At 40.5% G+C, this 26,724-nt stretch overlaps 3 protein-coding genes across 3 annotated transcripts in view; 2 read left to right on the top strand and 1 right to left on the bottom strand.

Moving 5' to 3' along the window:
• Window positions 1-1,325: 1,325 nt before the first annotated feature.
• LOC138961164 (centrosomal protein of 97 kDa-like) lies at window positions 1,326-12,768 on the bottom strand. The gene is made up of 10 exons (XM_070332764.1): window positions 12,750-12,768; window positions 10,747-10,892; window positions 10,109-10,211; window positions 7,939-7,994; window positions 7,476-7,577; window positions 5,554-5,667; window positions 4,046-4,129; window positions 3,191-3,273; window positions 2,646-2,760; window positions 1,326-1,743 (listed from the first exon to the last, which is right to left on the bottom strand). Exons 1-10 carry the CDS (start codon window positions 12,766-12,768, stop codon window positions 1,720-1,722), a joined length of 846 nt encoding a protein of 281 aa, XP_070188865.1. The 3' UTR covers window positions 1,326-1,719.
• A 158-nt stretch (window positions 12,769-12,926) lies between these two features.
• Window positions 12,927-20,299, top strand: LOC138962106 (large ribosomal subunit protein eL24-like). The gene is made up of 4 exons (XM_070333827.1): window positions 12,927-12,993; window positions 13,127-13,202; window positions 15,512-15,759; window positions 20,123-20,299. The coding sequence occupies exons 1-4, from the start codon at window positions 12,989-12,991 to the stop codon at window positions 20,259-20,261; spliced, it is 468 nt and encodes a 155-aa protein (XP_070189928.1). The 5' UTR covers window positions 12,927-12,988; the 3' UTR covers window positions 20,262-20,299.
• A 5,918-nt stretch (window positions 20,300-26,217) lies between these two features.
• Window positions 26,218-26,724, top strand: part of LOC138962107 (ras-like GTP-binding protein rhoA) — a 9,537-nt gene continuing 9,030 nt past the window's right edge. Inside the window, exon 1 of the mRNA XM_070333828.1 lies at window positions 26,218-26,380. Coding sequence (XP_070189929.1) covers window positions 26,296-26,380 — 85 coding nt within the window. The 5' untranslated portion in view covers window positions 26,218-26,295. The remainder of the gene's footprint in view (window positions 26,381-26,724) is intronic.

Genomic DNA, 26,724 nt, shown 5'->3' on the forward strand with positions numbered 1-26,724 from the left:
AAGTTGAGGCGGCACTGTCACACCCTCATTTTTCAATCAAATTGATTGAAATTTTGGCCAAGCAATCTTCGACGAAGGCCGGACTTCAGTATTGCATTTCAGCTTGGTGGCTTAAAAATTAATTAATGACATTTTTTTATAAAACGATCCAAATTTACGTTCATCTTATTCTTTATCATGTTCTGATTCCAAAAACATATAAATATGTTATATTTGGATTAAAAACAAGTTCTGAAAATTAAAAATATAAAAATTATGATCAAAATTAACTTTCCGAAATTGATTTAAAAACAATTTCATCTTATTCCTTGTCGGTTCCTGATTGATTCTTTATCTGTGAAAACTTTCCTGCATGCTTAAGTCCTTGTCACTTACACCACAAGACAGGATATATTCCATGAAAACCTTGAAAAAGGACAGCAAAGATCAGACACACGCACCTATAAAATTCAATCAATCAATCAATCAATATGAGGCTTATATCGCGCGTATTCCGTGGGTGCAGGTCTAAGCGCAGGGATTTATTTATTTTTTAAAATATAAAATTAATTGATCGTGCCCTTTAAGTAACTTGAACAAACACCACGAAAAATGACTACAATCCACTCTTAACCTGCACAAATGTCTGTCAATTCAATAGCTGATGCACTTACAAAAGAAATATGGCTCATAACTTAACATGCATGCAAAAGTACTACTGTATACAAATAATCTTCAATCCACTTTAACCCTGCACATATGTCTGTGAAAATCTGAAAAAAACCATACCAAGGAAATAATTATGGCCCATATAATGTGAACATACATGTTGTAACACACACTGACACAGACTTAACTACTGTGGCGCATACCTTTTACATCTATGGACTATCTCAAGTCCACCTTTAACCCACACAAGGGTCTGTGAAAATTTGATGCATACACTCGTAAAAATATGGATCCCACAATGAAAATCTGGTGACATGCAACTTCAAGTACATGTGGAGAATCTCTCAATCCACCACACCTGTTCAAGTGTTTGCGATACCCCATCTCAAGTGTTTCACAGGTATGCTGCAAAACTAATCTGACAACCATTCATCTCATTCTCACACTGAAGTGTATTATTGTATTACTTCCAGCAGTAGTAATAAAGTCTGTATGAAAGCCACTCTGCCTCAATGTGTATGTGTATGTGTGTGTGTGTGTGTGTGTATGTATGTATGTATGTGTGTGTGCGTGCATGCGTGCGTGCGTGCGTGTGTGCGTGCATGTATATGTATATATGCATGCATGTATGTGTGAGAGATAGAGAGACAGACAGACAGAGACAGTATGCCCTTCTGGTTGTCTGCTTATATCTGCAAGTCTTTCTGTCTGTGTCTTTCTGTCTGACTGCCTATGTATTTTTTGTGTGACTTGTTCAGCCAACTCGATTATAAGCATAAGGACTGATGCATAACAGAATACAGTAACACCAAATTTTAATTGAAACATCAACATCAGATTCTCAATAAAAAGGCTATGCTACTGTACATGTATCACCAAGAAGATTAGAAAACAATTCCAGGGAGTGGTAGACACTCCTGATATGAAGGCCATTGATTTTGTTTCTTTAGTCTCAGCAACAGGGCTAGGTAGTGCAAAGTACTATCGTCACACACCACACTCCCATGGTATTGATGAACCCCTCATGAACAAAGCTGATTTCTTAGCATGCAGCTATGCAGAATATATGTGTCACGCACAAACCGCTAGGAGTGCCTGAAAAAACACAGACCTGTAGGTGCCAGGTAAGAGACGCAAAAAATTCTCTTCACAATCAATAACCTGAGAAGTATTGCATTTGTAGTCGGATTAATTAGAGCTAAAGAGGGAGGACCTTACAAGTACAAGTACAAGTTCGATCAAGCACACTGATACAGACGGACAGACAGGCAGACAGACAGACAGACAGACAAACAGATACACACACCACACAGACCAAGCTAATCACTGTCAAACTCGCAAAAAGCTAAAACAGAAAGACTGACAAAACACTGAACATTACAATCTTGTACCAGAAGATAACTTCCCCAAGCAGACACATAAAACGATCATAAGAAGAAGAAAAAACACTGACAAAACACTGTTACAACTTATACCAGAAGGTAATGTCCCCAAGCAGACACATAAAACGATCATAAGAAGAAGAAAAAACACTGACAAAACACTGTTACAACTTATACCAGAAGGTAATGTCCCCAAGCAGACACATAAACCGATCATAAGAAGAAGAAAAAACACTGACAAAACACTGTTACAACTTATACCAGAAGGTAATGTCCACAACCAGACACATAAAACGATCATAAGAAGAAGAAAAAACACTGACAAAACACTGTTACAACTTATACCAGAAGGTAATGTCCACAACCAGACACATAAAACGATCATAAGAAAAACAATCAACACAGACAGGCAGAGAAATAAGAAAAATCTGACAGTCAGCCAGCAGAATTCAGGCATATCTTGGACCAGCAGGCCTACTTATACAAAATAAATAAATAATTCAAACAACAAAGTTACAGACAGAAAGGCCAACAGACACACAGCCAGGCAACCACAGATGGGTGACCAGTAACAGGCGGGTACACACACACCAACACATATTGACGCAGCCGTACCTGTGGAAGTAATGTGAGGGGGCAGACAGTGGCTAGATATCGCACCATCAGCAGATGCTGACCGGGTAAGATGTGGTGGATGTAGCCTTGCTGGTATAACCACTGTGCTTGTTGTCTGTAAACACCCAGAATTGAGAAACAATAATTACATTTGTGTTCATTACATGCAAGCCTCTCCATTTCCCTACAAAGGGAGGTAACCTCTACAAAATATTTGTATTGAAGCAATGAAGGTGTGCACATATATATACATGCATTGATTTCTTGGTGTGTGTGTTTGGTTTTAGTGTGTGTGTGTTAGTGTGTGTGTGTTAATGTGTGTTGTATGTGTGTTGGCATGTGTGTGTGTGTGTGTGTGTGTGTGTGTGTGTGTGTGTGTGTGTGTGTGTGTGTGTGTGTGTGTGTGTGTGTGTGTGTGTGTGAATCCATTTGTTTTTGTGTGTAAGTTCATGTCTGTCAAAGCAAATGTCTGTCCTTGTGTGTGTGTCTCAGCACATCTCTGTGTCCCTGTTGCTTTATCTACTTTCTCTCTCTTTCACCCTCACCTTTCAGAGTCGTTGAGAACATAGCCATCCAAGACTTGAAGAGAAGGACAGCAGCACAGAATGTACGGGCGATAATCAAATCCTGTGTGGAGGTTAAGGAACAGAAATTTAAAAAAAATTAAAAACGGCTGTGTGTACTGAATTGAAAAAAAAAAATTAATATGTAGAAATTTGATGACCAGGGAGTGTATCTTACATCTGTCATCAAGTTTCTTCATATCTATATTTTTTCAATTCAGTACACAAAGCCGGTTTTTTTTCTTAGAAAAAGGGGTTTCAAAGTGATGTTCAAAACTGCTCGCTGTGTGATGAGAAAAACCAGAGGTAAACTAGGCTGTGAAGGAAAGGATTCATAAGTTCACCACCACCATTATTCACCAAAATGGAAGATTCACCACTTTAGTCACTCACCCATCTGTGAACAGACACCAAATACACCGACAAGAAAATATAGCCTAATAATCATAATAATGTCTTTAAAACGTTGCTTCCACATCCCAGCCTGATTAATAACTGTCATGTCTCCTACTTTCTTTTTCTTTTGCAAAATGTTGGCACAAATGGCTATGCGACCATTTTTCCATTCCTACCATATGGGGATCCAAATGCCATTTCTGAGAGATCGTGTATCTGTTACAATACAATACAGCACAATAAAATGTGACTTAATTGTCTGATTATGGGTTCAAACAGAATTTGTTCTTGCTTTCTTTTTAGGTTTATGTTTATCGAAGCCACAAGTCACCAGGCTTACTGCAAAATGAATGAGTTAAAGTATGGAATCATTAACCATGTCTGTCGTCGGATCTTCTCTATTTACCGACAAACACTACAGCATAAAAAGGTCAAAGGATATTCTTTATGGGCCGTCATCTGGACACAGGGGTTGTCAGCGATGGACAGCTGCAGAATTTCTGACAAGAAGCACAAGTTGGTCACCTGCACACAGTCGTGATTTGAGCAATTCAATCTACAATACCAGACCCCCACAGTGGGACATTGACACTGTAACTCACGCTATTTCAGTATTTGGTGCATGTACCGTCACAGTTTTACAGCAGTACAGAAAATGATGACTTTACTTTGATGATTTTACCTTTTAAAACAACAACAGGAGAACAACACTTTTTTTTCTCACAAGTTTTGTACATAAAATAAAATGAAATAAAGCAGGTTATGTGGAAGCATGTCCCCAATACGGTATCATGTCAACATAACCTATTAAGACACCGCTCAACTGACCAACCTTTTCAATAGCTGTACTAATACATATATAACTTACTTACTGCCCGTTATGCTGGTTGACATGTAGGGCAGCAATACATATATATACATAACTACAGTAATAAATCCCAGATTTTCAGTCAGTTCTGCTTGTCCCTTTTCCTATAATATATATAATAGATGCTGGTACTGGTAGACCAGTAATCTCCATAACTACATGTATTCCTTACAAGAATCCAGTATTTTAGGTTTCTTCTCTCTGTCTGTTTATTTCTTTTTGAAGATTTTCATCTGCTACTCTTCCCCTAAAAGACAATCAAGAAACTCTTAATAGATAAATACTGTGAAAATGCTGAAATGGTAATGACAAAGCATGGAGAATGGTAATCAGAATAGCTGGCAATAGCCTGTTTTAGCCACATGTGAGGTCCATGGTTCGATTGAGTGAATCTCAAACGGTCGCTTTCTTTTTACTACGTGACATCACTTCCACAGGTAAATTCAGGACTATCGTCAAAATGCTCCAGTTCCACAGTACTACAGCACGCCACATCTCTCACTTCAAAACGCATACCTGACAATATCTCTCTCATTTACTCGATTCCAGTCGACAGTCAGCAAAACCCTGAGCGGGTGAAGCTAATTTCAAATCCCCAAAACCTTTGCGCGGTCTTTTCGGCATTAAAGGCTGCCAAAAGCTTCTGGATAATTGCTTGACTTTTATGACCATTTTGGCAAATTTCAGCAACAGCTCCGTTTACTGTGTCTTTTTAAACTCCACTTATCTTTTGATAAATAACAGGGTTTGTTTGTTTGTTTGTTTGCTTAACGCCCAGCCGACCACGAAGGGCCATATCAGGGCGGCGCTGCTTTGACATATAACGTGCGCCACACACAAGACAGAAGTGGCAGCACAGGCTTCGTGTCTCACCCAGTCACATTATTCTGACATCGGACCAACCAGTCCTAGCACTAACCCCATAATGCCAGACGCCAGGCGGAGCAGCCACTAGATTGCCAATTTTAAAGTCTTAGGTATGACCCGGCCGGGGTTCGAACCCACGACCTCCCGATCACGGAGCGGACACCTTACCACTAGGCCAACCGTGCCGGAAAATAACAGGGTAGTAATGATGTACCTGTGTGAGGTCCTCAATGTAGTTGGTTTCCAGTGATAGAGTTCGCAGAGAGTTTGGCAGACAGTGTGGAGCGGTTGTTAGGTCTGACAAGGCATTTCCATGGAGCAACAGTGTCTGAAAGAAAAGTTGTACATGTAACAGAAAGTTATAAGACAGGGATGGCCAAATCATCCGCCCGGTCGCCACAGGCGAGTAAAAAATCTGCCGGGCTGGTAGAAACCGCCTGGCAACTCGCCCGGCTGGCCAACGAAAATTCTGGTCAAATGCGACCCTTTTGGTTGTAATATCGGGTTTTAAAGCCATATAAACACTGCAGATCAACTGTGGTATGTACCGGGCCAGCGAAATTTCTGCCGGGCTAGTGACTTTCTGGAAGTTACTCGCCCGGCTGGTGAGTTAAAATTTTGAGATTTGGCCATCCCTGTAAGATTAAAACAAAAACTATTCTTACACATTGACACTGTCTGAGACCACCTTCTGAATTATTCAATTTTAATTCACACTCACTGCTCACTTTACTGTACAAGTTCCAGGCATACTTTTACATCAAAGTAGTATGATGGGTATGCTGTCTTCAAAGCTACATCAGTAAGTGCTCTATTAATAATACACTTGTTACACCAGCATTCCCTATAAAAAAATCACCAGTGATGGCATATCCGTTCAGCTAATGAAAATAAGCACAAAGAAATCATAATAACATGGGTGTTACTGGGAAAAATAAAACAAGAAGGGCAAAGCCCATACGACTCACATGCTTGACCTTGACCTTAACTAAACCTAGCAATGACATCATACACTAAGAACTGCTTTACACATTTTTCCTACCAAAATACATGTGACCTTGACCCAAGGTCAAGGTCATCCAAGGTATTGCAACACAAAGCTGTTAATTCAAGACATAGGAAGTACAATGGTGCTTATTGGCTCTTTCTACCATGAGATATGGTCACTTTTAGTGGTTCACTACCTTATTTTGGTCACATTTCATAAGGGTCAAAGTGACCTTGACCTTGATCATATGTGACCAAATGTGTCTCATGATGAAAGCATAACATGTGCCCCACATAATTTTTAAGTTTGAAACAGTTATCTTCCATAGTTCAGGGTCAAGGTCACTTCAAAATATGTATACAATCCAACTTTGAAGAGCTCCTGTGACCTTGACCTTGAAGCAAGGTACACCAAACTGGTATCAAAAGATGGGGCTTACTTTGCCCTATATATCATATATAGGTGAGGTATTGAATCTCAAAAACTTCAGAGAAAATGGGAAAAATGTGAAAAATAGCTGTTTTTTAGGCAACATTTATGGCCCCTGCGACCTTGACCTTGAAGCAAGGTCAAGATGCTATGTATGTTTTTTGGGGCCTTGTCATCATACACCATCTTGCCAAATTTGGTACTGATAGACTGAATAGTGTCCAAGAAATATCCAACGTTAAAGTTTTCCGGACGGACGTCCGGACGTCCGGACGTCCGGACGGACGGACGGATGGACGGACGGACGGACGGACGGACAGACGACTCGGGTGAGTACATAGACTCACTTTTGCTTCGCATGTGAGTCAAAAACCTGAAAGGCAGGGGTCCAAAATGCTCAAGTTGGAAAGAAAGTTTCTGGACACCGACGAAACCAAATCATAATAAGCAAGATGGCGGCAAATCCAAGGGAGCGAACCGAGAAAGCACGCGAACCGGTGTCAAAAGTCGGATCGGAACCGCTGCTCGTTATTTCAACTTAGCGAAACGAAGCTTTTTTTTTTGTTTTTTTTTTTGAAAACCCGGAAAACCGGAATTTCCGGTTTCAGATTTGTTCAAAAACCGGAAATCCGGCAAAAGCCGGAAGAGTAACACCCATGTAATAACATACTAATCAACCATTTACAAACAGAAAGCTCTTGTGCAGAGCCAGTACTCACTGTGAGTATGGTGAGGGAGTGAAGGTCTGAGAGTTCAGAGATGTTGTTGTCAGACAGATCTAGATGGTGCAGCTTCAAGCAAGATGAAAACCCCTCCATGTCCTGTGAAGAAAAATGCAAACAGAAACTTCATCAAAACAAATGTTCTTTATCTGACTTCGCCAAACTGACTATATTTGTTTTCTCATTCGAGGCATATGCACTGCAGGTCTAGTTAGATGTGCTCCACGAACGTGATTATCTCCCTTTAATTGTGTGCCTCAGTAATCTGACTTTTTTTCAGTTTAAAAAAAGTGCATGCACGCTTACACACACAAAAACTCTGCCTACCCACTAACTTTTCGAAAATAGAATGGTACAGTTTATTCACTGTGATCAACCACAACCCAAACCATGAGTGACTTATTTTCCAAGTTACACAAGTACTGAGCACAGCCAAGGCAAGACAGAACAAGAATTGTACCTTTATATCGTTGCTGGACAGATCAACCCATGACAGCTGTGACAGAGAATCCAGACCTGAAACAGTTCATCAAATGAAACACATTGAAACCAACTTAAGATTAAAACATACAAGTTCCAAGGCAAAAAGATCTCACACGGCATTAATAGGTAACATGCGCCTTGAGTCGCCTTGTGTGGTGAGATATGTGCGCGACATAAATCCTCGTAAATAAATAAATAAATAAAAAGATAGGCGTTTACTAAACACAGAACTTGAGCGTACTGCACTGAAATTGCAAAAAAGATATTTTGGCTGAGAAGACTATAATTACAGTCTCAGAAACTCTTTTCTTGGAGATCGCATGCAGAGTTTGGTTAAGTATACTGTAATAGAATAGTCATTCACATCTATATCAGGGGTGTGCAAATCCACTAACCCGTGACCCGGGGGGAGTTAAAAATTGACCGGGTTAGCTGAGGTCTTTGAGTAGCATTCCCGTGGGTTAGCTAAAAATTTCACAAACAAAACTCAAGATAGAGCTTCAAATGCCAACTCCTTACTAAAATGAATGGCCAAAATACATTTCCCCTTGTTTTTCATAATGAAAACAAAGCCCAAACCGAAGCCCAAACAGTAAGTAATGTTTCTAAGGCGCTTTTTCTGAAGTATTGATCGTGTTCGAAAATGTCGTCTGCTTCAACGATGTGAGTTACATCCCTTAGTTTAGTTTTACATTTTGACCAATGAGAAAGCGCTCCCTAATTTGTTTCGGGCCACTGAAAAACAACCATGGCGTTGTTTATAATCCAATGTTTCTGTGTGTGAAACTTCAAAGACAAAATAAGAAAAGTTGGAGTGGGTTACCTTTTTTTTCCCCGGGTGAGCTGGAAATGAGATTCTACTAACCCGTGGGTGAGTTGTTTATTTTTAAATCTGCACACCCCTGTATATATTCTACTTAATACTAACACTATAGTATGGCCAACTGCAAAACGCTTTATTGTTGGGCATATGAGTAAGGCTGTACATTGTACATTTCATTGCAGCAAATGAGACATCAAGCTTCTTTGCACTCCAGATGATGCTAAGTGTGTGTGTGTGTGCAGGGGTCGACACTAACTTATTTGGCCTGGGGCCACACTGGCCCCGGAGATGGAAATTGCTGGGGCGGAAAACAAAAATCTGGGGCCCACTCTTATTCATGCTAAGTATATATATACCTTCAGAATCCCCACTTTTTCCAAGTGGTTCTCCGCTATAAGATCTGCACGGGCGGCAATGCATTGTCAGTTTTTCTTCATCGTACTGAAGCCAGGAAAATTCTTTCAACCATTTGACATTGAAATTACGACAGCGCTTCGCGCTTTTGGCTGCATCGGTCTCCTTTTTTTGTTTCTCTCCACCCTGTTCTTCATCTTCATTTCCATGTCTTTTTACACCAGGGATGTGTCGCCACATTTTGCGTTTGGCATTTGAAGGCGATACTTATCTCTCACGCTAAAGAGCGCAATCTGGGAGTTATTTCCCTTGCGGCATTGTCCTTCGACGATTTCAATGGTTTTTTTCTTCTTGACTGTGGCATTGATCGTAACGCAAATTTCAGTGACGACTTTGACTGGCGATTTTTAGTGATTGGCTCTGGCATTAGAATTTTTGGTTTGTCATTGTTGGAATTTATCCTGGGGCGGAGTGGGCCCCAAGCATCGGCAATGTTTGGGGCGGAACACAAAACTCTGGGGCGTTCCGCCCCCCGCCCCCGCTAGTGTCGAACCCTGGTGTGTGTGTGTGTGTGTGAAACTGCATGTTACATTGACTGTATGTATATAACATGTGCATGTGGTGAGGAAGGAGCAGGCAAGTGGCCCAGTGGGTGTGTAACACAGCAGATAGCACCAACTGAAACACACTACTAGGCTACTAGCTAGGAACATGACACATGATTCACAACTGAAGCAAACCTGAACATATTCAATATAGTTTCCTCTTAATCATATCGATATACACAGCACCGTACCCCTTGCCTTTTGAGACCTCAAAAAATCCAAACGGACTCTTTAAAATTAAAACTGGGGTAAATTTATAAATTTACTCAGGCAATGTACAGAAAACCTGAAAAAGCAAGGTTAAAATCTGAGTTGTTTTAAATCCAGGGGGTCTTTTGTCTTATATGGGGGGTTCCACCGTATACCTTCAGTAACAGAGATGGAGTTAGCCGACAGGTTGAGCACAGTCAGGTTGTGAAGGTGTGATAAACCACTCATGTCCACAAGGCGATTGTGAGCCAGCGACAACTGAAACACAGCCAAATTCAAATTGAAACATAGGCAAAAACAAAGACAGCTCTAACTTCTAAGCTGGATTGGGAGAAATTGCTCTGTGTCTGAAGACCAACTCTGCTTAAGTACAGTCATTTAAATACCATCCACCATTGTATTTTCACTAACATCAAGTAGGGGCATTTACTCTGCCCCAAATGTGATGCTTATTCTAACAAGAGGAAGATGAAAAGAAAAAGAAAATGTGCAAAAAAACTCAGTAAATCAAGAATCAAAAAACCAAGAAAGGTAAGTTGTTGGAACGTTTGTTATTGACAAAAGTACGTTACAGTCACAAATCTGTCGACCCAACGGTCTTTTAAGTGCACAGACAAACAATTAGTTACGAAAACTTATCTTGATGGAATTTTCTGCCGCTTGCCACGAAGCCGCAAGTGAATAAATCAGCAAAACAAGGCAAGGAAATGGGTACTGACAATGGATAATAATCATCATCATAAACACAAATCTCATACTATATATTCATGCTCATCGAACAACACTTGTATACCTGCTGAAGCCTAGGGCATAACTGAAGAGTGTCAAGCTTGGTGATGCAATTGTGGTCAGCCACCAGCGTGGTCAGGGAAGCATGACATGGCTGAAGATCAAGCCGCCACAAGCCCTGGCGACTCCAATCAACAATCACATCATCTTCTGCACAAAAAACAATTTTTGTTTGATGGTGCATTAGTAGTCTGTCTTGCCTTTGGCTATACTTTTATCCCTACTGTAAACATGTAATTACATCAAACCTTGTCTACTGTTATCCGCTGTTTTTAACGACTCCTTTCAACTTGAAAGGAGTTGTTAAAAACGGCGAATAACAGTAGACATCCCATGAGCCATCGAGGATCCTGCCAGTCTAGGCTGGCCAAACTTGGCCCACGTCTCTTTGCTATGTCATCAATTTATTACGTCACTGTCTTTCGCTGCGTCATGATGTTTGTAGCGTCATTGTTGAGTTCTAAGCTTCAGCTGGACAAATCTCGGTCACTAGACCCAGTAGAGGCTAACCAAGAACCTTTCTTTCTCTGTACGTTTTTGCGTCTGTGTTTGAGACTTTGACAGTGTGTGTATTTGTGTGCGCACATAAGTGCATGTCAATGCGTATGTTTTTATGTATGAACAAGCATTGAAGAAAGAGTATTTGCATGGTTCTTAATCTGTGTGTCTGCTGCTTCTTCTTATATTTATATGGCGGGGATATAGCTCAGTTGGTAGCGCGCTGGATTTGTATTCAGTTGGCCGCTGTCAGCGTGAGTTCGATCCCAGGTTCGGCGGAAATTTATTTCAGAGTCAACTTTGTGTGCAGACTCTCTTCGGTGTCCGAACCCTCCCCCCGTGTACACTACATTGGGTGTGCACGTTAAAGATCCCACGATTGACAAAAGGGTCTTTCCTGGCAAAATTGCTTAGGCACAGTTAATAATTGTCTACCTATACCCGTGTGACTTGGAATAATAGGCCGTGAAAGGTAAATATGCGCCGAAATGGCTGCAATTACTGGCCGTATAAAATTTCATCTCACACGGCATCACTGCAGAGCGCCTAGAACTGTACCCACGGAATATGCGCGATATAAGCGTCATTGATTGATTGATTGATTGATATTTATATCTGCCTGTCTTTCCCTTTGTCTGGTATGTCAAACTCAAAGTGCGTGCGCATGAGTGTTTGTATGAATGTTTGCAGGCGTGCGTGTGTGTTTGTATGTGAGAGTGATAAAACACATGTAATAAGTGTATATTTTTATGATATGGAAATTGGAACAGAAATAATTATTCATCAAGGACCGTTCCAGGAAATAATTGTGAAGATTTTTGAAAAAAACGGGTACAGCTCATCTATAATAAAGCGTATGAATGTTGAGTGCACAGCACAGGTGCTTGTATCAAAGTGTGAGTAGACTGAAGTAGTTTGCTCCTTTGGTCTTACTGTAGTACGGATAAGGAGCCTAAAAAATAGAAGTTCGCACCACCAACTTGCTGTGTTTAAGCTCTCTAAATCATTCTCTTTACCCTGTCCTCAAATTTTTCAGGCTCAGAAAAGTTATTAATCTTCGACTTCAAATAACATTAACAAACACAAAACCAGCATTCACCAACTTACCAAAATATTCGAAAATGTGGTGCAAAAAACAATTTAGACAGACTAGAGAGCAAGCTTGAAACGGAACGAATTGATGGTGCAACCTTCCATATGTTATACTCCTACAATATCCATACTTCAGTAAGGTCAAATGAGTAGGACACTTCACTTAGAAGTTAGATACAAGCTTCTGTGGCTGTGCACTCTGCCACTCAACATCCATACGTTTTCTACCACTCTACTGTACTAGTTACTACAAAAAAACATCAATATCTTTTCACAAGTCATTCCCTCTGGTTCACAACCACAACACAACTGAAATATCTAAATTTAGTCATTTGTAAGTCTATGGAATATATAGAGCATCTACGTGCTGTATGAACACGCTAACAGATAAATTGCCATCGCACAGTGATAGTTTACCTTCGAGATTGTCGGCCATGTTCAAGCTTTCGCGCTTTCATAGTTTCGCAGTGAACAGCATTCTAGCCCGTCAATAAAAAGATTAAATAAACAATTTGAAAATAATATTAACCACTTTTGTTAAATGTGAATATGTAAAATATTTAATACATGTATTTTATAAAAATAAGTTACGCACATATATTGTCAGTAACTGCGAACCTAATCCATAATTGGTCTCTCTCTTTCCGGTCGCCATCATGAAGTGAGAATCAGATATGCTTGTTTCGATTTCATCGTCATTAATCTAAAGCATCTTAGCTTCATATTTTTAAAATACGTCTTGGATGTCGTGTATGAAACATATGCTAATGATCAATATATATTTTGTGTTCCAGGGTCGAACTATGTTCGTATAGTGGTCTCAAGATCTACCCTGGCCACGGGAAACGCGTTGTAAAAGTTGACGGAAGGGTGAGTTTTTAATTTTGTCATGAAAAAAAGGAATTTAGATTCTGTGACATTGTTCAGAGCCAATCGAACGTTATTCTTTGCTTTCTCAAATCTGTAGCAACAAACAGCTGTGGATCAGAAACGTACGGCCAATATCACTACATAGCTTTAGCAGTACACGCCAGTGGGCCTTATTCAACATCAAGGCAATGTTCTGCTGAGCCACACATGCTTCCCTGCTTGAGTGAGTCGTTTTTTGTAGAAATGTTGACAAGATTTTGCCTCTGACACATTGTGATGTGATGGACGTAGAAATAATTCTCATCGGCGGGATACATCACAAACACACACACCAGTGACCAGCTCTACGTACCAGCAGCCTATATGCATAAGGCCAAAAAAAAAAAAATTGTCTGTTTCTGGTAACATGGCTAAAAAAAATAGGGTCGGTAGGTCGGGATTTTTATTTTTTTATTTTTTTTATTTTTTTTTTTTACCCCAAATGTAGACCAATAAAACTAACTTTAAAAATCGCGCAAAGAGACTGGATTCACTATACATTGAGACAAGACACTCAACACATTTACAAATCGTCAGCGGACTTTCGTTTTCACACGTTTTTGTTGTTCATTTTCTCACCCTGTCCTTTACCACAAAAAAAAAGAAAAAAATTTTTTTGAGTTTGGAAAAAAAATTTTTAGGGTCGGCGCCGAAATTTAGGGTCGGTCGGGTGACCAGAAACAGACAATTTTTTTTTTTTTGCCTAACAGTCAGATACTGTAGCATACTTGTACAGAACATTTTGGCAGTTTTCAATCATCGATTACAGCAAATTGACAAAGACTGCTCACATATTTAACGTATATCAAAATAAAGAAGAACGTTCTGCAGACCTGTTGACCGGTACGATTTGGGCGTATTTTGTACGCATACGCGACACACGCACAAAATACGCATAATAAAAAGTCTAGAATACGTTTTCCGGTGTTGGTGGTGTGCTGATTACGGGATGGTACAACTGATACCGGTTTCGGTCGAAGGGAGATAACTGTGACAGCGAGTCTTCAGCTGTGGAAACCTTGTTCAGTTGTTGGCACGTGCGATCGACTGGACAATCGTGGCAAAATGAAACGGTAAAATGTGCCAGTTTCGGATGACTGTACCAAGTTTAAACAGCAGAAGCAGCAGATTTTCTTGGAGAAATATAAGAAAGAGCCAGGAATTGTGGAGTCTACTATGGGAGAAAGTCATGCACACTGCAAGTATTGTAAATCAGATTTCTCCGTTGCCCATGCTGGGAAATATGACATCGAACGACACTGCAGTTCCAAAACTCACCTGGACAAGGTTGCTGCAAAGAAATCCGCTGAAGGCTGCCAAGGAATTATGAAGTTCATTCCCGCAAAGAAAATCCTGCCAGAAGAAAAGGCTGTAGTCCGTGCTGAAGCAATGTTTTCCGAGATGATTGTAAAAATGAACTTGCCACTGTCAACCGCAGATGTTATTTCACGAACTTCCATCTTTTCATTATCAATCTGTTTGGAAGACACGGGTTATAATGCTATAAACTGACAGGTAAATAAAATTGTTTTATCCCTGTTGTATTGGAAGGAGTTAAATTCTGAAGGTGTTTACAAGACATGCTATTCTTTCACAAACACGTTTGCACCCAAGCGTACATTTTCCCTAGCCCACATGGCTTTGCTTGCAAAGTACACCAACTTTTTGAAAAAGACACTCAACTTTTTGGGAAAGTACTCTTACCTCGGGTTTAGGGTTAACGGGCCTGGTTCTGCCTTTCTAATGATGTGTTTGGGTTGACTGATTTTGTACGATTTTATATATTCAGCAGGGGTTGGCATGTGGCCAAACTTGTCCGAAATCGGATTTTTTGGGCACCAATGAATCGTATCCAGGTTTCCCAATTGCTTCGTTTTCGGCCGATTTATGTGGAGCACGGGATGCGCACACAAAATATTGGCGGTCTAGAAGTGTCGTCTGCGCAATGATCGCGGCGGCTTTCTTGACCGCCAAGGACGACCACGCACGTTGTGAGACGTCATTCGTTAGACCTCAATGGGGGAAATTTCCCCATGGGTGCTACACAAAAATAAATAGTCTAGAAATGTGGCTGGGTTTCTTAATCTTAGCTTTCCAATGCAATAAAGAAATGTTCATTTTGTTATAAAAAATAAAAGTGTTGGCAGTTTGAAGTTGGTTAATTGTTTTGGTGACTCTTCATGTCATTGTCAATCAACGTACCTTGCAGTTACTGTAACTACTAACTTACAGTACCCCGCTGATGCTCGCCAATTTCATTCCTTGGGCAGGTGTTCCACTTCCTGAGCAAGAAATGCGAGCGTTCCCACGCCATGAAGCGCAACCCCAGGAACATCCCCTGGACAGTGTTGTACCGACGCAAGCACAAGAAGGGTCAGACAGAGGAGGTGGTGAAGAAGCGCACCAGGCGTACCCACAAGTTCCAGCGCGCCATCACTGGTGTCTCCCTCAGCGAGATCATCGCCAAGCGTAACCAGAAGCCCGAGGTCCGCAAAGCCCAGCGAGAGCAGGCCATCAGGTAGGGGAAAGATTTTTACCTTTGTAATTTCTTTTAAAAAAAGAGGTATGAGTTGGTAGCTTGGATGCTTTCTCTCTTTTTTTTTTATTTTTACTAAAGTATTGGTATTAATCAAGTTAGTGGACTTAAAGGCACAGTAAGCCTCCCATAAACCATAACAGATACTGTCGGGCTTTTACACACAGTACAAACACCCTTCCATTTGAACGCTCACCAAACGGGAACATCCTAGATGCCCTACGTAAACAAGCGAGCAATTTTTGAGTCACTTGAGAAAAAGTGACTATGTAATCGGTCAGTGTTAGTCTGTCCGGCCGGCCGGCCGTAGACACCACCTTAACGTTGGACTTTTCTCGGAAACTATCAAAGCGATCGGGCTCATATTTTGTTTAGTCGTGACCTCCAATGACCTCTACACTTTAACGATGGTTTCGTTGACCTTTGACCTTTTTCAAGGTCACAGGTCAGCGTCAAAGGAAAAATTAGACATTTTATATCTTTGACAAAGTTCATCGGATGTGATTGAAACTTTGTAGGATTATTCTTTACATCAAAGTATTTACATCTGTAGCCTTTTACGAACGTTATCAGAAAAACAAGGGAGATAACTAGCCTTTTCTGTTCGGCAACACACAACTTAACGTTGGGCTTTTCTCGGAAACTATAAAAGTGACCGGGCTCAAATTTTATGTGAACGTGACTCATTGTGTTGTGAATAGCAATTTCTTCCTGTCCATCTGATGCCTCATATAATATTCAGAACTGCGAAAGTGACTCGATCGAGCGTTTGCTCTTCTTGTTAAAGAATTAATTTTGCAGATTGTCTCGGACACTTTTTGGACCCATCCTGAACTCAGGTCAAAAGTGAGTTACTTCCCTTCGGGTCTCATTCTAAACTGGCGATAGCCGTGGACCGAAGAATGTTTTTGGACCGTGGTGCGTTTTTGCGTTCTTGTGAACCACAGCCGTTTGTTTCGTGCATAAAAACGTGCTATTGCAGATAAGCTCACATCGAGTCGCATTCAAATTACTAACTGACGAATACATTGTGGAAAAGGGAAACTGGATCACATGGGTTCACGATGGCTCAGGGGTAAGATAAACCACGCAAAAATAAATTCTTTGAAAATTGTGACCCTCCACCACGAAATGAGTCGCATGTCACCTCGCGCGGTTCTGCGCTAGGCATAATATAAGTCCGGTGGGTGTCTAGTAACAGTGTGAGGGTCACCTTAGTCACAGGCTTATAACTCAAACAGTTTTCGCTCTTTTCTAAAACGGTTTTCACCACTGGATAGAGCATAAAAAAACTCTTTAGAAAAATGTAAAAATATGAATATCATGCAAAGGTGACATGTGACTCATTTCGTGGTGGAGGGTCACAATTGTTCGCTCTTTACGGAGGGCACCTAGGATGTTCTCAAGCGGTGAGTGTTTAAATGAACGGGTGTTTGTTCTGTGTGTAAAAGCCTGACCGTATCTGTGATGGTTTACTGTGCCTTTAACTGGTTGCTTAAACTAAGGTTGTCTGGCTGAATCAGTGAATGGTTATCGTTATACTATACATGCACAAGAACAGTTGTGTCCGCTAGATGTATGAGAAGAGAAGCTCCCCTTCTGCAAATCAAGTTTTGCTTGCTTGTTTTGTTGTTGCTGGAGGAAAAGAGTAGGGTCAGTTCGGAATGTTTTCATTACAAAAAAACCCAGTCTAATCTAGTTTTAAATATTACTTGAGTTAATAATTTGAGTGTCTCCTTTCTCTGCACCCTGTAGCTTCAGAAGTCGTCATTTTTGACTCACATGCGAAGCAAAAGTGAGTCTATGTACTCACCCGAGTCGTCCTCCGGAAAACTTTAACGTTGGATATTTCTTGGACACTATTCAGTCTATCAGTACCAAATTTGGCAAGATGGTGTATGATGACAAGGCCCCAAAAACATACATAGCATCTTGACCATAAATGTTGTCTAAAAAACAGCTATTTTTCACATTTTTCCCATTTTCTCTGAAGTTTTTGAGATTCAATACCTCACCTATATATGATATATTGGGCAAAGTAAGCCCCATCTTTTGATACCAGTTTGGTTTACCTTGCTTCAAGGTCAAGGTCACAGGAGCTCTTCAAAGTTGGATTGTATACATCTTTTGAAGTGACCTTGACCCTGAACTATGGAAGATAACTGTTTCAAACTTAAAAATTATGTGGGGCACATGTTATGCTTTCATCATGAGACACATTTGGTCACATATGATCAAGGTCAAGGTCACTTTGACCCTTATGAAATGTGACCAAAAAAAGGTAGTGAACCACTAAAAGTGACCATATCTCATGGTAGAAAGAGCCAATAAGCACCATTGTACTTCCTATGTCTTGAATTAACAGCTTTGTCTTGGATGACCTTGACCTTGGGTCAAGGTCACATGTGTTTTGGTAGGAAAAATGTGTAAAGCAGTTCTTAGTGTATGATGTCAGTGCTAGGTTTAGTTATTTGACCTTGACCCTGAAGGTCAAGGTCATGTCATGGTCAAGCATGTGAGTCGTATGGGCTTTGCCCTTCTTGTTCTGCATTACCATACTGAAAAACGGCGTTCCATGTTTTGGATTCCACTTCAAATGTCAAGCTTCACTTGCCATCCGATTAATATCACATATGAATGAAGAAATAAAGCTTCCGGGACCACCCCAGTCTGTCAGTGTCACGGCAGTGGGTCTTGATAGTACCAGCAGCAGACTGCTTCCCCTACCCAAGTCAGTTTACTAAATTGAAGGTTCAGTATTGTACTTATGTTTTCATTTTGAAGAAAAGCAAGTGCGCAACTTTTGGTGATCGTCGCATAATTATGTCATTGGTTACAAAAGCTGTACTCTCTCTGGCAAGATCAGTTTGAAAAATATAGATCAGTCTGAGGAATGTAGTGTCCATAGGTATGCGCAAGATATCAAAACATTGTCAAATGCATGATTTGAGCTGTAGAATGCTTTTATCTCCCATGGTAAGTAGCAGTAGTTTGTTAAAGGCACAGTAAGCCTCCCGTAAACCATCACAGATACTGTCAGGCTTTTACACACAGTACAAACACCCTTTTATTTACACACACTGCTTTTGAACATCCTAGGTGCCCTCTATAGAGAGAGCAATTTTCAAAGAATTTATTTTTGCGTGGTTTATCTTACCCCTGAGCCATTGCGAACCCATGTGATCCAGTTTCCTTTTTGAGTCACTTGAGAAAAAGTGACTGTAATCGGTCAGTGTTAGTCTGTCCGGCCGGCCGGCCGTCCGTAGACACCACCTTAACGTTGGACTTTTCTCGGAAACTATCAAAGCGATCGGGCTCATATTTTGTTTAGTCGTGACCTCCAATGACCTCTACACTTTAACGATGGTTTCGTTGACCTTTGACCTTTTTCAAGGTCACAGGTCAGCGTCAAAGGAAAAATTAGACATTTTATATCTTTGACAAAGTTCATCGGATGTGATTGAAACTTTGTAGGATTATTCTTTACATCAAAGTATTTACATCTGTAGCCTTTTACGAACGTTATCAGAAAAACAAGGGAGATAACTAGCCTTTTCTGTTCGGCAACACACAACTTAACGTTGGGCTTTTCTCGGAAACTATAAAAGTGACCGGGCTCAAATTTTATGTGAACGTGACTCATTGTGTTGTGAATAGCAATTTCTTCCTGTCCATCTGATGCCTCATATAATATTCAGAACTGCGAAAGTGACTCGATCGAGCGTTTGCTCTTCTTGTTTTACAATGCAGTCGTCAGTTTGTGATTTCAATGCGACTCGCTGTAAGCTTATCTGCAATAGCACTTTATTGTGTACCACTGAATCTAAACACAACAAACGGCTGCGATTCACACGAACTAGAGCGGTGGCAGGTTGACTGTTCAGAGGAATGGGCACTAGGCACAACTGTCGTCTGCTATGAGAAAGACTGTTTGTGTGACACGTCGCCGGGTTTTTCTTTTTTTAAACTTTCAAAACTTCGAATTGTACTGTTCCTGTCTTTATGAAAAAAGAATTCTTTTATGATTTAAGAATGTTTGTGTAACAAGCTGTTAATTTCTTACCTAGATTTTAAAAGTTAGATCGGACGGTCCACGATAATAAATTCTTTGAAAATTGCTCGCTCTTTACGTATGGCATCTAGTATGTTCTCAAGCGGTGAGAGTTTAAACGAAAGGGCGTTTGTACTGTGTGTAAAAGCCTGACAGTATCTGTGATGGTTTACGGGAGGCTTACTGTGCCTTTAAGTGAAATAGTGATGTAAAAGCCATGAGAGAATGCTACAGCAAAATCTGTATGTAACGTTCTCTTGGCCATGCATAATGTTGCTGTGTTGTTGTGTGCAGAGCGTACAAGGAGAAACAGAAGCAGAAGGAAGTCACCAAGAAGGTCACCAAGCCAGCGGCTGCCAAGACCACCAAGCCATCCGGCAAGGCCGCCAAGAACGTGCAGTCCAAGGCTCCCCGCGTGGGCGGCAAGCGATAAACTTTTTCTGTGCTGTGAATAAATTTTGCTGGAATGTACTTTTGTGCTGATTTTGTGCACTTCAGTATGTGTGTGAAAGAGGGTGCGTGAGTTTGAGAGATAGAGAGGAACAGTGTGTGTGTGTGAACATATAGTGAAGAATTTTCATTTCTACAAAGTTGCAGATATAACTCGGTTTATCCATTCCTTGAGTTGGTATGTTTTTTTGAGACTAAAATAACTTTCAGTTTAAACAGTTTAAAACTCCATCTAATCATAGTGTCCCCTTATTAATTAACACCTGATAAGCAAAGTTATATACTCCTCGCACACATGTGGCAATGGTATCGTCAGGAAAGTGCTCTCCTTGGTTATCCCCCTTTTACCAATGCATGATATTGGTGGTATTTTTCATTGCATGTATCTACTCTCGTTATATGACTTGCTAAAATTGACGTCTCCCCCCCCCCCAAAAAAAAAAGTGTTTAGTGAAATTTGATCATGGTACATGCAGGTAAGCAGTAAACACAAAAACGAACGCAAACGCCGACCAAGTTTTTTGGCTCACGTAAGTGTAGCCTATGCGATGATAAACTTTGTCTGTCTGTGCGTGCGTGCGTGCGTGCGTATGTATGTATGTGTGTATGTCTGTGGTAGAAACTTTAACATTTCCGAGTCTATGGATTACGTCAGTCTCGGTCAAAAGTGTTCGACGTGTGTGATAGAAACTATTTGAAGACGTCACATTATGACGTAAGAGGGTTAGACGTCACGCAAAGGAATTACTGAAAGTCTCGGTCATTGTTATTGTGAGCGGGCCGAGACTTCTTGGCAGATCCAGGGTCTCGCTTTCTTGCATAGTTTCACCTATGCTTACTGTGTGTGTGTGTGTGTGTGTGTGTGTGTGTGTGTGTGTATGTGTGACGGAGTGATTGAGTTTGTGTTACTGTTTGTCGATTTCTTACGTGAGCCTTGAAGGCTTCGCCTCTTGTTTAATATGGTCTGCAAACACAGAATCTATTGTGTCCCAGCCGATACGAGCCTACATGCACAAATAGCTGTACAGTAAACGTTGTTTCCCTTGTGACACAATCTTGAATGACATGAAGCTGTTTAATACTTTTCCTCTGCAGAAAATACACAAACTACTTTTTTGTGCTCTGTATTCCATTTCACAAGCAAAAAATATAAGAAAGAAAACAGATCCACTGGAATGAATATAAGCTGGTAATGATTTAACACTGATAGCCACAGAACTGTGTACATAGCGTCGGTGAAATCGTGGGACCTCGTAAGTGACTTTGCGCAGTCACTTACGCGAGGTCCCACGATTTCACTGATGAAAGATTTTTTTTGCTCAATGTTGAGGGGGCCCCAGAGACCTCTGCTCCAAACTCATCTCGCTGAACTTGATATGTCAAAAAAGGACCTGGTTCGTGAATTGGAAGAAGTGTGACATCATTCCTTCACAGAGACTGTAGAGTACGTGAGTGTTGGTGTCGCCAGGATCAAAGATCTGTCATTCGTGAGAGCAGTTCTATTAGCATGGTTAGGATTCTCAGTGACACTGAGCCTTAGTGCAAGAAATGTGGGGGCGGGGTTGGGGAGAATCTCCACTAACGACCTATACTCTTCCAAACAAGTCGGGACCGGTCATGAAAATGTACACAATCTTTAACAATTGAAACTTGATTTTTTTTTGTGGCATTCACGAAAGAATAGTGAGCCTTGCTCTAGCAACATTTTTTGCAAGCAGTGTTTCTGTGCCGGCCGTGCTAAACACGTGGAAAAATGAGCTTTTCAAAGTCCTATGAAATTTGCACAAAACATGCTAGGGCTAATAATAATAATAATAATAATAACGATTACTTATATAGCGCGTAAACCTCGTGGTGACGAGCCCAGAGCGCTTTACACTTACACAATCATAATACAAACAAGGAAAGAGAACTAAATCCGAATAAATTCAAACATGGTCACACCCACCCAGTAATGCACGTGCTACAACAGTGTTCGAAAGTAATTTTCTGTAGACAGTCATCGGTTGTTCAATAAAACAGTAAAGAAAAGATTAAGTCGTTCAACGTTGTCATTTTTGTTTGACATGCGTTTGAAAAAGTGGTCGTTAACTTTTTGTTTAAGAGAATCAATAAAGGCGTGTGTGTGTGTGTGCACAGTTACTTTTATTTTTGTTATTTACCGATTTATTAAAGAAGAATCTGTCAATTCTGTTATAACAGACAATTATTCTTCGCTTGGGTCTCTCTCTCTCTCTCTCTCTCTCTCTCTCTCTCTCTCTCTCTCTCTCTCTCTCTCTCTCTCTCTCTCTCTCTCTCTCTCTCTCTCTCTCTCTCTCTCTCTCTCTCTCTCTCTCTCTTATTTTCCCCGACTTTAAAGTTATCACTGAGAAAAGCCATTTCCAAGGGCCAAGGATGCGAAGCAGTTTATTGACAGTCAGTTAGATACCTTCAGAGAGAATTCCCCATTCCAAATTGATGCATTACATACAAAATGTGCTAAACACGCAACTTGTCCACTCAAAATGATAACGCACAACAGTGCACCCACCCCCAAACTGCACCACGTCTCTGTGCCTGAATGTAAACCTGATGCTGGCGCGGAAGCAAACACTTGGTGCGTCCACTCCTGTGACCAAGTGTTGGCGCAGGAAGTTGTTCACCAGACTCCATCTTTGACGTCACCCACGCGTCCCGCTGCGATAAGTGAAGTGTAGTCATCGAAAACTGTTTATTTTTTGCTTGTATCTGACCTATAAACACGGTTGGCGTGGCCAGGCCAAATCATTGATAACAAGTTATGTACTATAAGAGATAGGAGCAGAGCTGGCACTGATGCCGCGACTGATTAAGGTGTGAAATCACGCTGAATAAGAACTAACTCCTGTAAGATTATAGAAACTGGTGGGACAAGATTGAGCGATCATCATGTCCTTCCCAGACATCTTCGCGGCCGGCTTGCATAAGTCAATAGCACACAATTAAAATGTTCACGTGAAAATTACCAGTTTCCCCAGATAATGTTTAATTTTCAGTTTTGGCCGAGTCTAGCAATCCGCCAGGAAACGAACCAGAACTAAAAACTTTAATTTTCATTGAACATATTCATTTCTATTTCTCTATTTAAAGAAAAAAAAATCTATTTATTTATTCATTATATTTTGAGTCGACTCAGCCTCTTTTCATTTCAAATAGCATTCGAAAAATGCAATACTCATTAATTTTGTTCATAAAGTGCATGAAGTTTTCAATTTTTTTCAATGTTCCATCATTTCTTTCTGTCTTTAACCTTGGTTGATTTTGTTTGTCTCAATTCTTCAAAATCATTGTTTCGTTCTCGTGGTTTTTTTTCTGTTTTTTTTTTTTTTTTTTTTTAACAGTCCATTGCTGTTGTTACTGATACTAAATTATCACACCAGCAACTTTTTATTTTTTTAATTTTTAATTTTTAACAAGTGAAGCAAACTATAACACAAAGGAAGTCAATAAAACAAGAAACAACAATGAACACAAAAAGGCACGTTGCTGATGCACATCATGTGACGTAGGACCTTCTGGAGAGAACGTGACGATAGCCATACTTGCTTTCCGTGTTTTCACGCATCAGTTTCCGAGTCATCGACGCAAACAACTTACTCATTTACGCGGCGTATGGAAGAAAAAGAACAAAATACGCCTTTTCCGATCAGAAAATAGCTTATACCATTAACGCCGCTTTCGTTGGCTGGGATGAATGTCGGTAATATTTAAGACGGCACTCTAAATGGTAAATTTAAGCATAAGAAGTCCAAGGAACATTTGCTCAAATGCTCTGTACCAGTGCATTCTCATTACATGTATTTTATTATTGACCGGCACGGTTGGCCTAGTGGTAAGGCGTCCCGCGCCCCGTGATCGGGAGGTCGTGGGTTCGAACCCCGGCCGGGTCATACCTAAGACTTTGTTCCAGTATTCTCTGCCCTTCTTCATAAAACAAATTAAATCCGCAAATAGTGCTTCAACGGCCCTACCGAAAAACAACCCACCATAATTTGCAACAAAAAAACATGACTGTTTTAGGGAGTTTGGTTAATGCCGCACAGTCACTGAAATTATAAATTCAGTTACAGTTATTCGGATAATCGAGTGATTTGCATATTTGCCATGGCGACATACCTCACCTGAACTGGCAAACAGTTCTTTTTATGAAGATAAACCCATCATGCAGCATCTTTAGAAAGATCTCGGATCAGATGACTCAAACATGTACATATTTCATATTGATTTCGGCATTAGTTCACAGAAAATGCGATGGAAACATTCTCGGTGTGAATTAGCGCACACCGGTGTAACACGAGAAAATTACTCCCACGATATTTTTACTCCGGAGTAAACATTTCGTACGAACAAGTTACTCCCTTTACGAAAGAAAGCACTCCCCCATTGCACGAGAAAATTACTCCCCAAGACAGGTGAGTTCCGAGAAAACATTTCGTACAAAAATGTTACTCCCCTGACGAATAAATAACGAATAAATTACTTCACCCCAACACGAGCAATTTAACTTCCCATGCGAGGTGTACGAAATTTGCACTCCGCCTTGTCCCCTGTTAGTCTTGGTGGTGGAAGGAGGGTAGCGCGACATTCGTGTGCGCGAGATCACTTATTGGCATTATCCCTTCGCCCGCATCCCATTATTGCGTACGAGATTTTTACTGGAAGTTAAAAAATTGGGGAGTAAAAATTTCGTGGAGGGTGTAATTTTTTTGTGCCTTGGGGAGTTTTCTCGTACGAAAAGTGTACTCGGAGTAAGAATTTCGTATGAAATATTTACTCCGGAGTAAATTTTTCGTGGAGTAAAAATTTCGTGTTACACCGGCATGCACACACACACACACGCACTAAAAGTTGAGCGACGTGAGAGACGGTAAATGACTTTTTAGGAAACATTACGGTACTCTTTTTCTACCCTGCTCACTCAATATGTGAACATTTTAAAAGCTACACAAACTATTTTGAGCGGATAATCAGTTGGTTGAGTTACATCAAAGCAGAAGAGCAATTCGACAATATTCGTGTTTTTTGTTTTGTTTTTTGCTTGATTAATACATGTGTATTAGTAAAATCAATGGTGCGCTTTCGACGAATTTGACGATACGTATTGAGCCCCAAAACATTGAACAAAACAATCTTCTTTTACTATGTTGTTACATCAGTCGGGTTGCCGCTTATTTACTACGGTTTCAATTGCCTTTTTTCTCTCCCCCTTTTGTTACCCCACTGAGCGGCAACACTCTTTAACGAATTTTTTCAGTCACTTAATTTCTTTTATGTAATGAGTTGCTTTCAATCTGGGTTTTTTTCGTTGCAGTTGCCAAAACGGAGAAAAACACATTTAAATAATCGCAGCCATTGGTTGTGAATTTCCGGGCCTTTTTTGTTATCTCAGTCTCAAAAAACTTATATGGGCGCAGACAGTGATGTCAGTCTCATTCAACCATCATCTCACAAATCAGATTTAGCTCTCGGCTTTATATATAAGTAGATGTTTAATTATAATTAGTTCTCTAAAAGCATGTTTATAATTATCTCTGTCGCAGACAAACGTCATGAATACGCACCTGTCAGTTGTGGGCTTACTTTTCTGGTTGACTTTTACCGCTGATTTACCAACTGTTCTCTATTTTTGGCTACTTTCTGTGTCATTGTCTAGTTCTGTGCATGTAAAAATAGAATTACATCTATCAATAATACATGGAAAGGTGCACCGCACAGTCATTTTCTCATGCTCCTCTTGTGCCTGTGGTTTTGCTGTATATATTAGCCAGCCGACCAGCTTATCGCTGTCATAAAAATAGCTGCGCAGTCATTCATAGGTAAAGCGACCCGCTGATTGGGTGACATTTTTACCCAGACCAATCAGAAGCCAGATGTATTTTTGTCCCCAAGAGGGCTCACACTGAAATACGCGACTCGGCCCGAAGGGCGTCAATCGAAATACACTCACCGCCCCGCAGAGAACACGAGGGTTTTTAACTGTGAAAGGGTTTTGCTCTAAGATGATAGACTGCAGCTTGGACAAATCACATCATTTCAAAGCTCTGAAGAATAAAGTGAAAATGGTGTTTTCTTGCTTCGGTGGAGGTAAGTCAGTAAAAGATCTCTTTTCTGTGTACATACGAGCTTTTTTTTCTCTTCTTATTTTTAATGAATATTTTAGCTCGTTCATACTTTGTCTTCGAATTGTTTTCTATTTCTATTTTGCTTTAATGTGTTTATCACTGCCTTAATTGGATTATAACTTACTAAATTGCTCTTTTGAATTATGTGCATTATTCCGCAGATTTTGTATACTTCAAGTCACTCAGATCAGCGCAATTGGTTCGCCGTTTAGTTCTCATAACATTCGATATCTCTCTCTCTCTCTCTCTCTCTCTCTCTCTCTCTCTCTCTCTCTCTCTCTCTCTCTCTCTCTCTCTCGTCTCTCT

This window comes from Littorina saxatilis, linkage group LG3 (assembly GCF_037325665.1).
Source record: "Littorina saxatilis isolate snail1 linkage group LG3, US_GU_Lsax_2.0, whole genome shotgun sequence".
NCBI classification, from domain to species: Eukaryota; Metazoa; Mollusca; class Gastropoda; order Littorinimorpha; family Littorinidae; genus Littorina; species Littorina saxatilis.

Bases quoted from the DNA above. Each gene is read 5' to 3' on its own strand.
- LOC138962106 (XM_070333827.1), top strand. The intron at 13,203-15,511 runs GTGAGTTTTTAA...TTCCTTGGGCAG, and splicing joins TTGTAAAAGTTGACGGAAGG to GTGTTCCACTTCCTGAGCAA. The intron at 15,760-20,122 runs GTAGGGGAAAGA...TGTTGTGTGCAG, and splicing joins CAGCGAGAGCAGGCCATCAG to AGCGTACAAGGAGAAACAGA.
- LOC138961164 (XM_070332764.1), bottom strand. The intron at 4,130-5,553 runs GTACATCATTAC...GACTGTGTGCAG, and splicing joins ACATTGAGGACCTCACACAG to GTGACCAACTTGTGCTTCTT. The intron at 3,274-4,045 runs TATCCTTTGACC...AACCTCCACACA, and splicing joins AGATGACGGCCCATAAAGAA to GGATTTGATTATCGCCCGTA.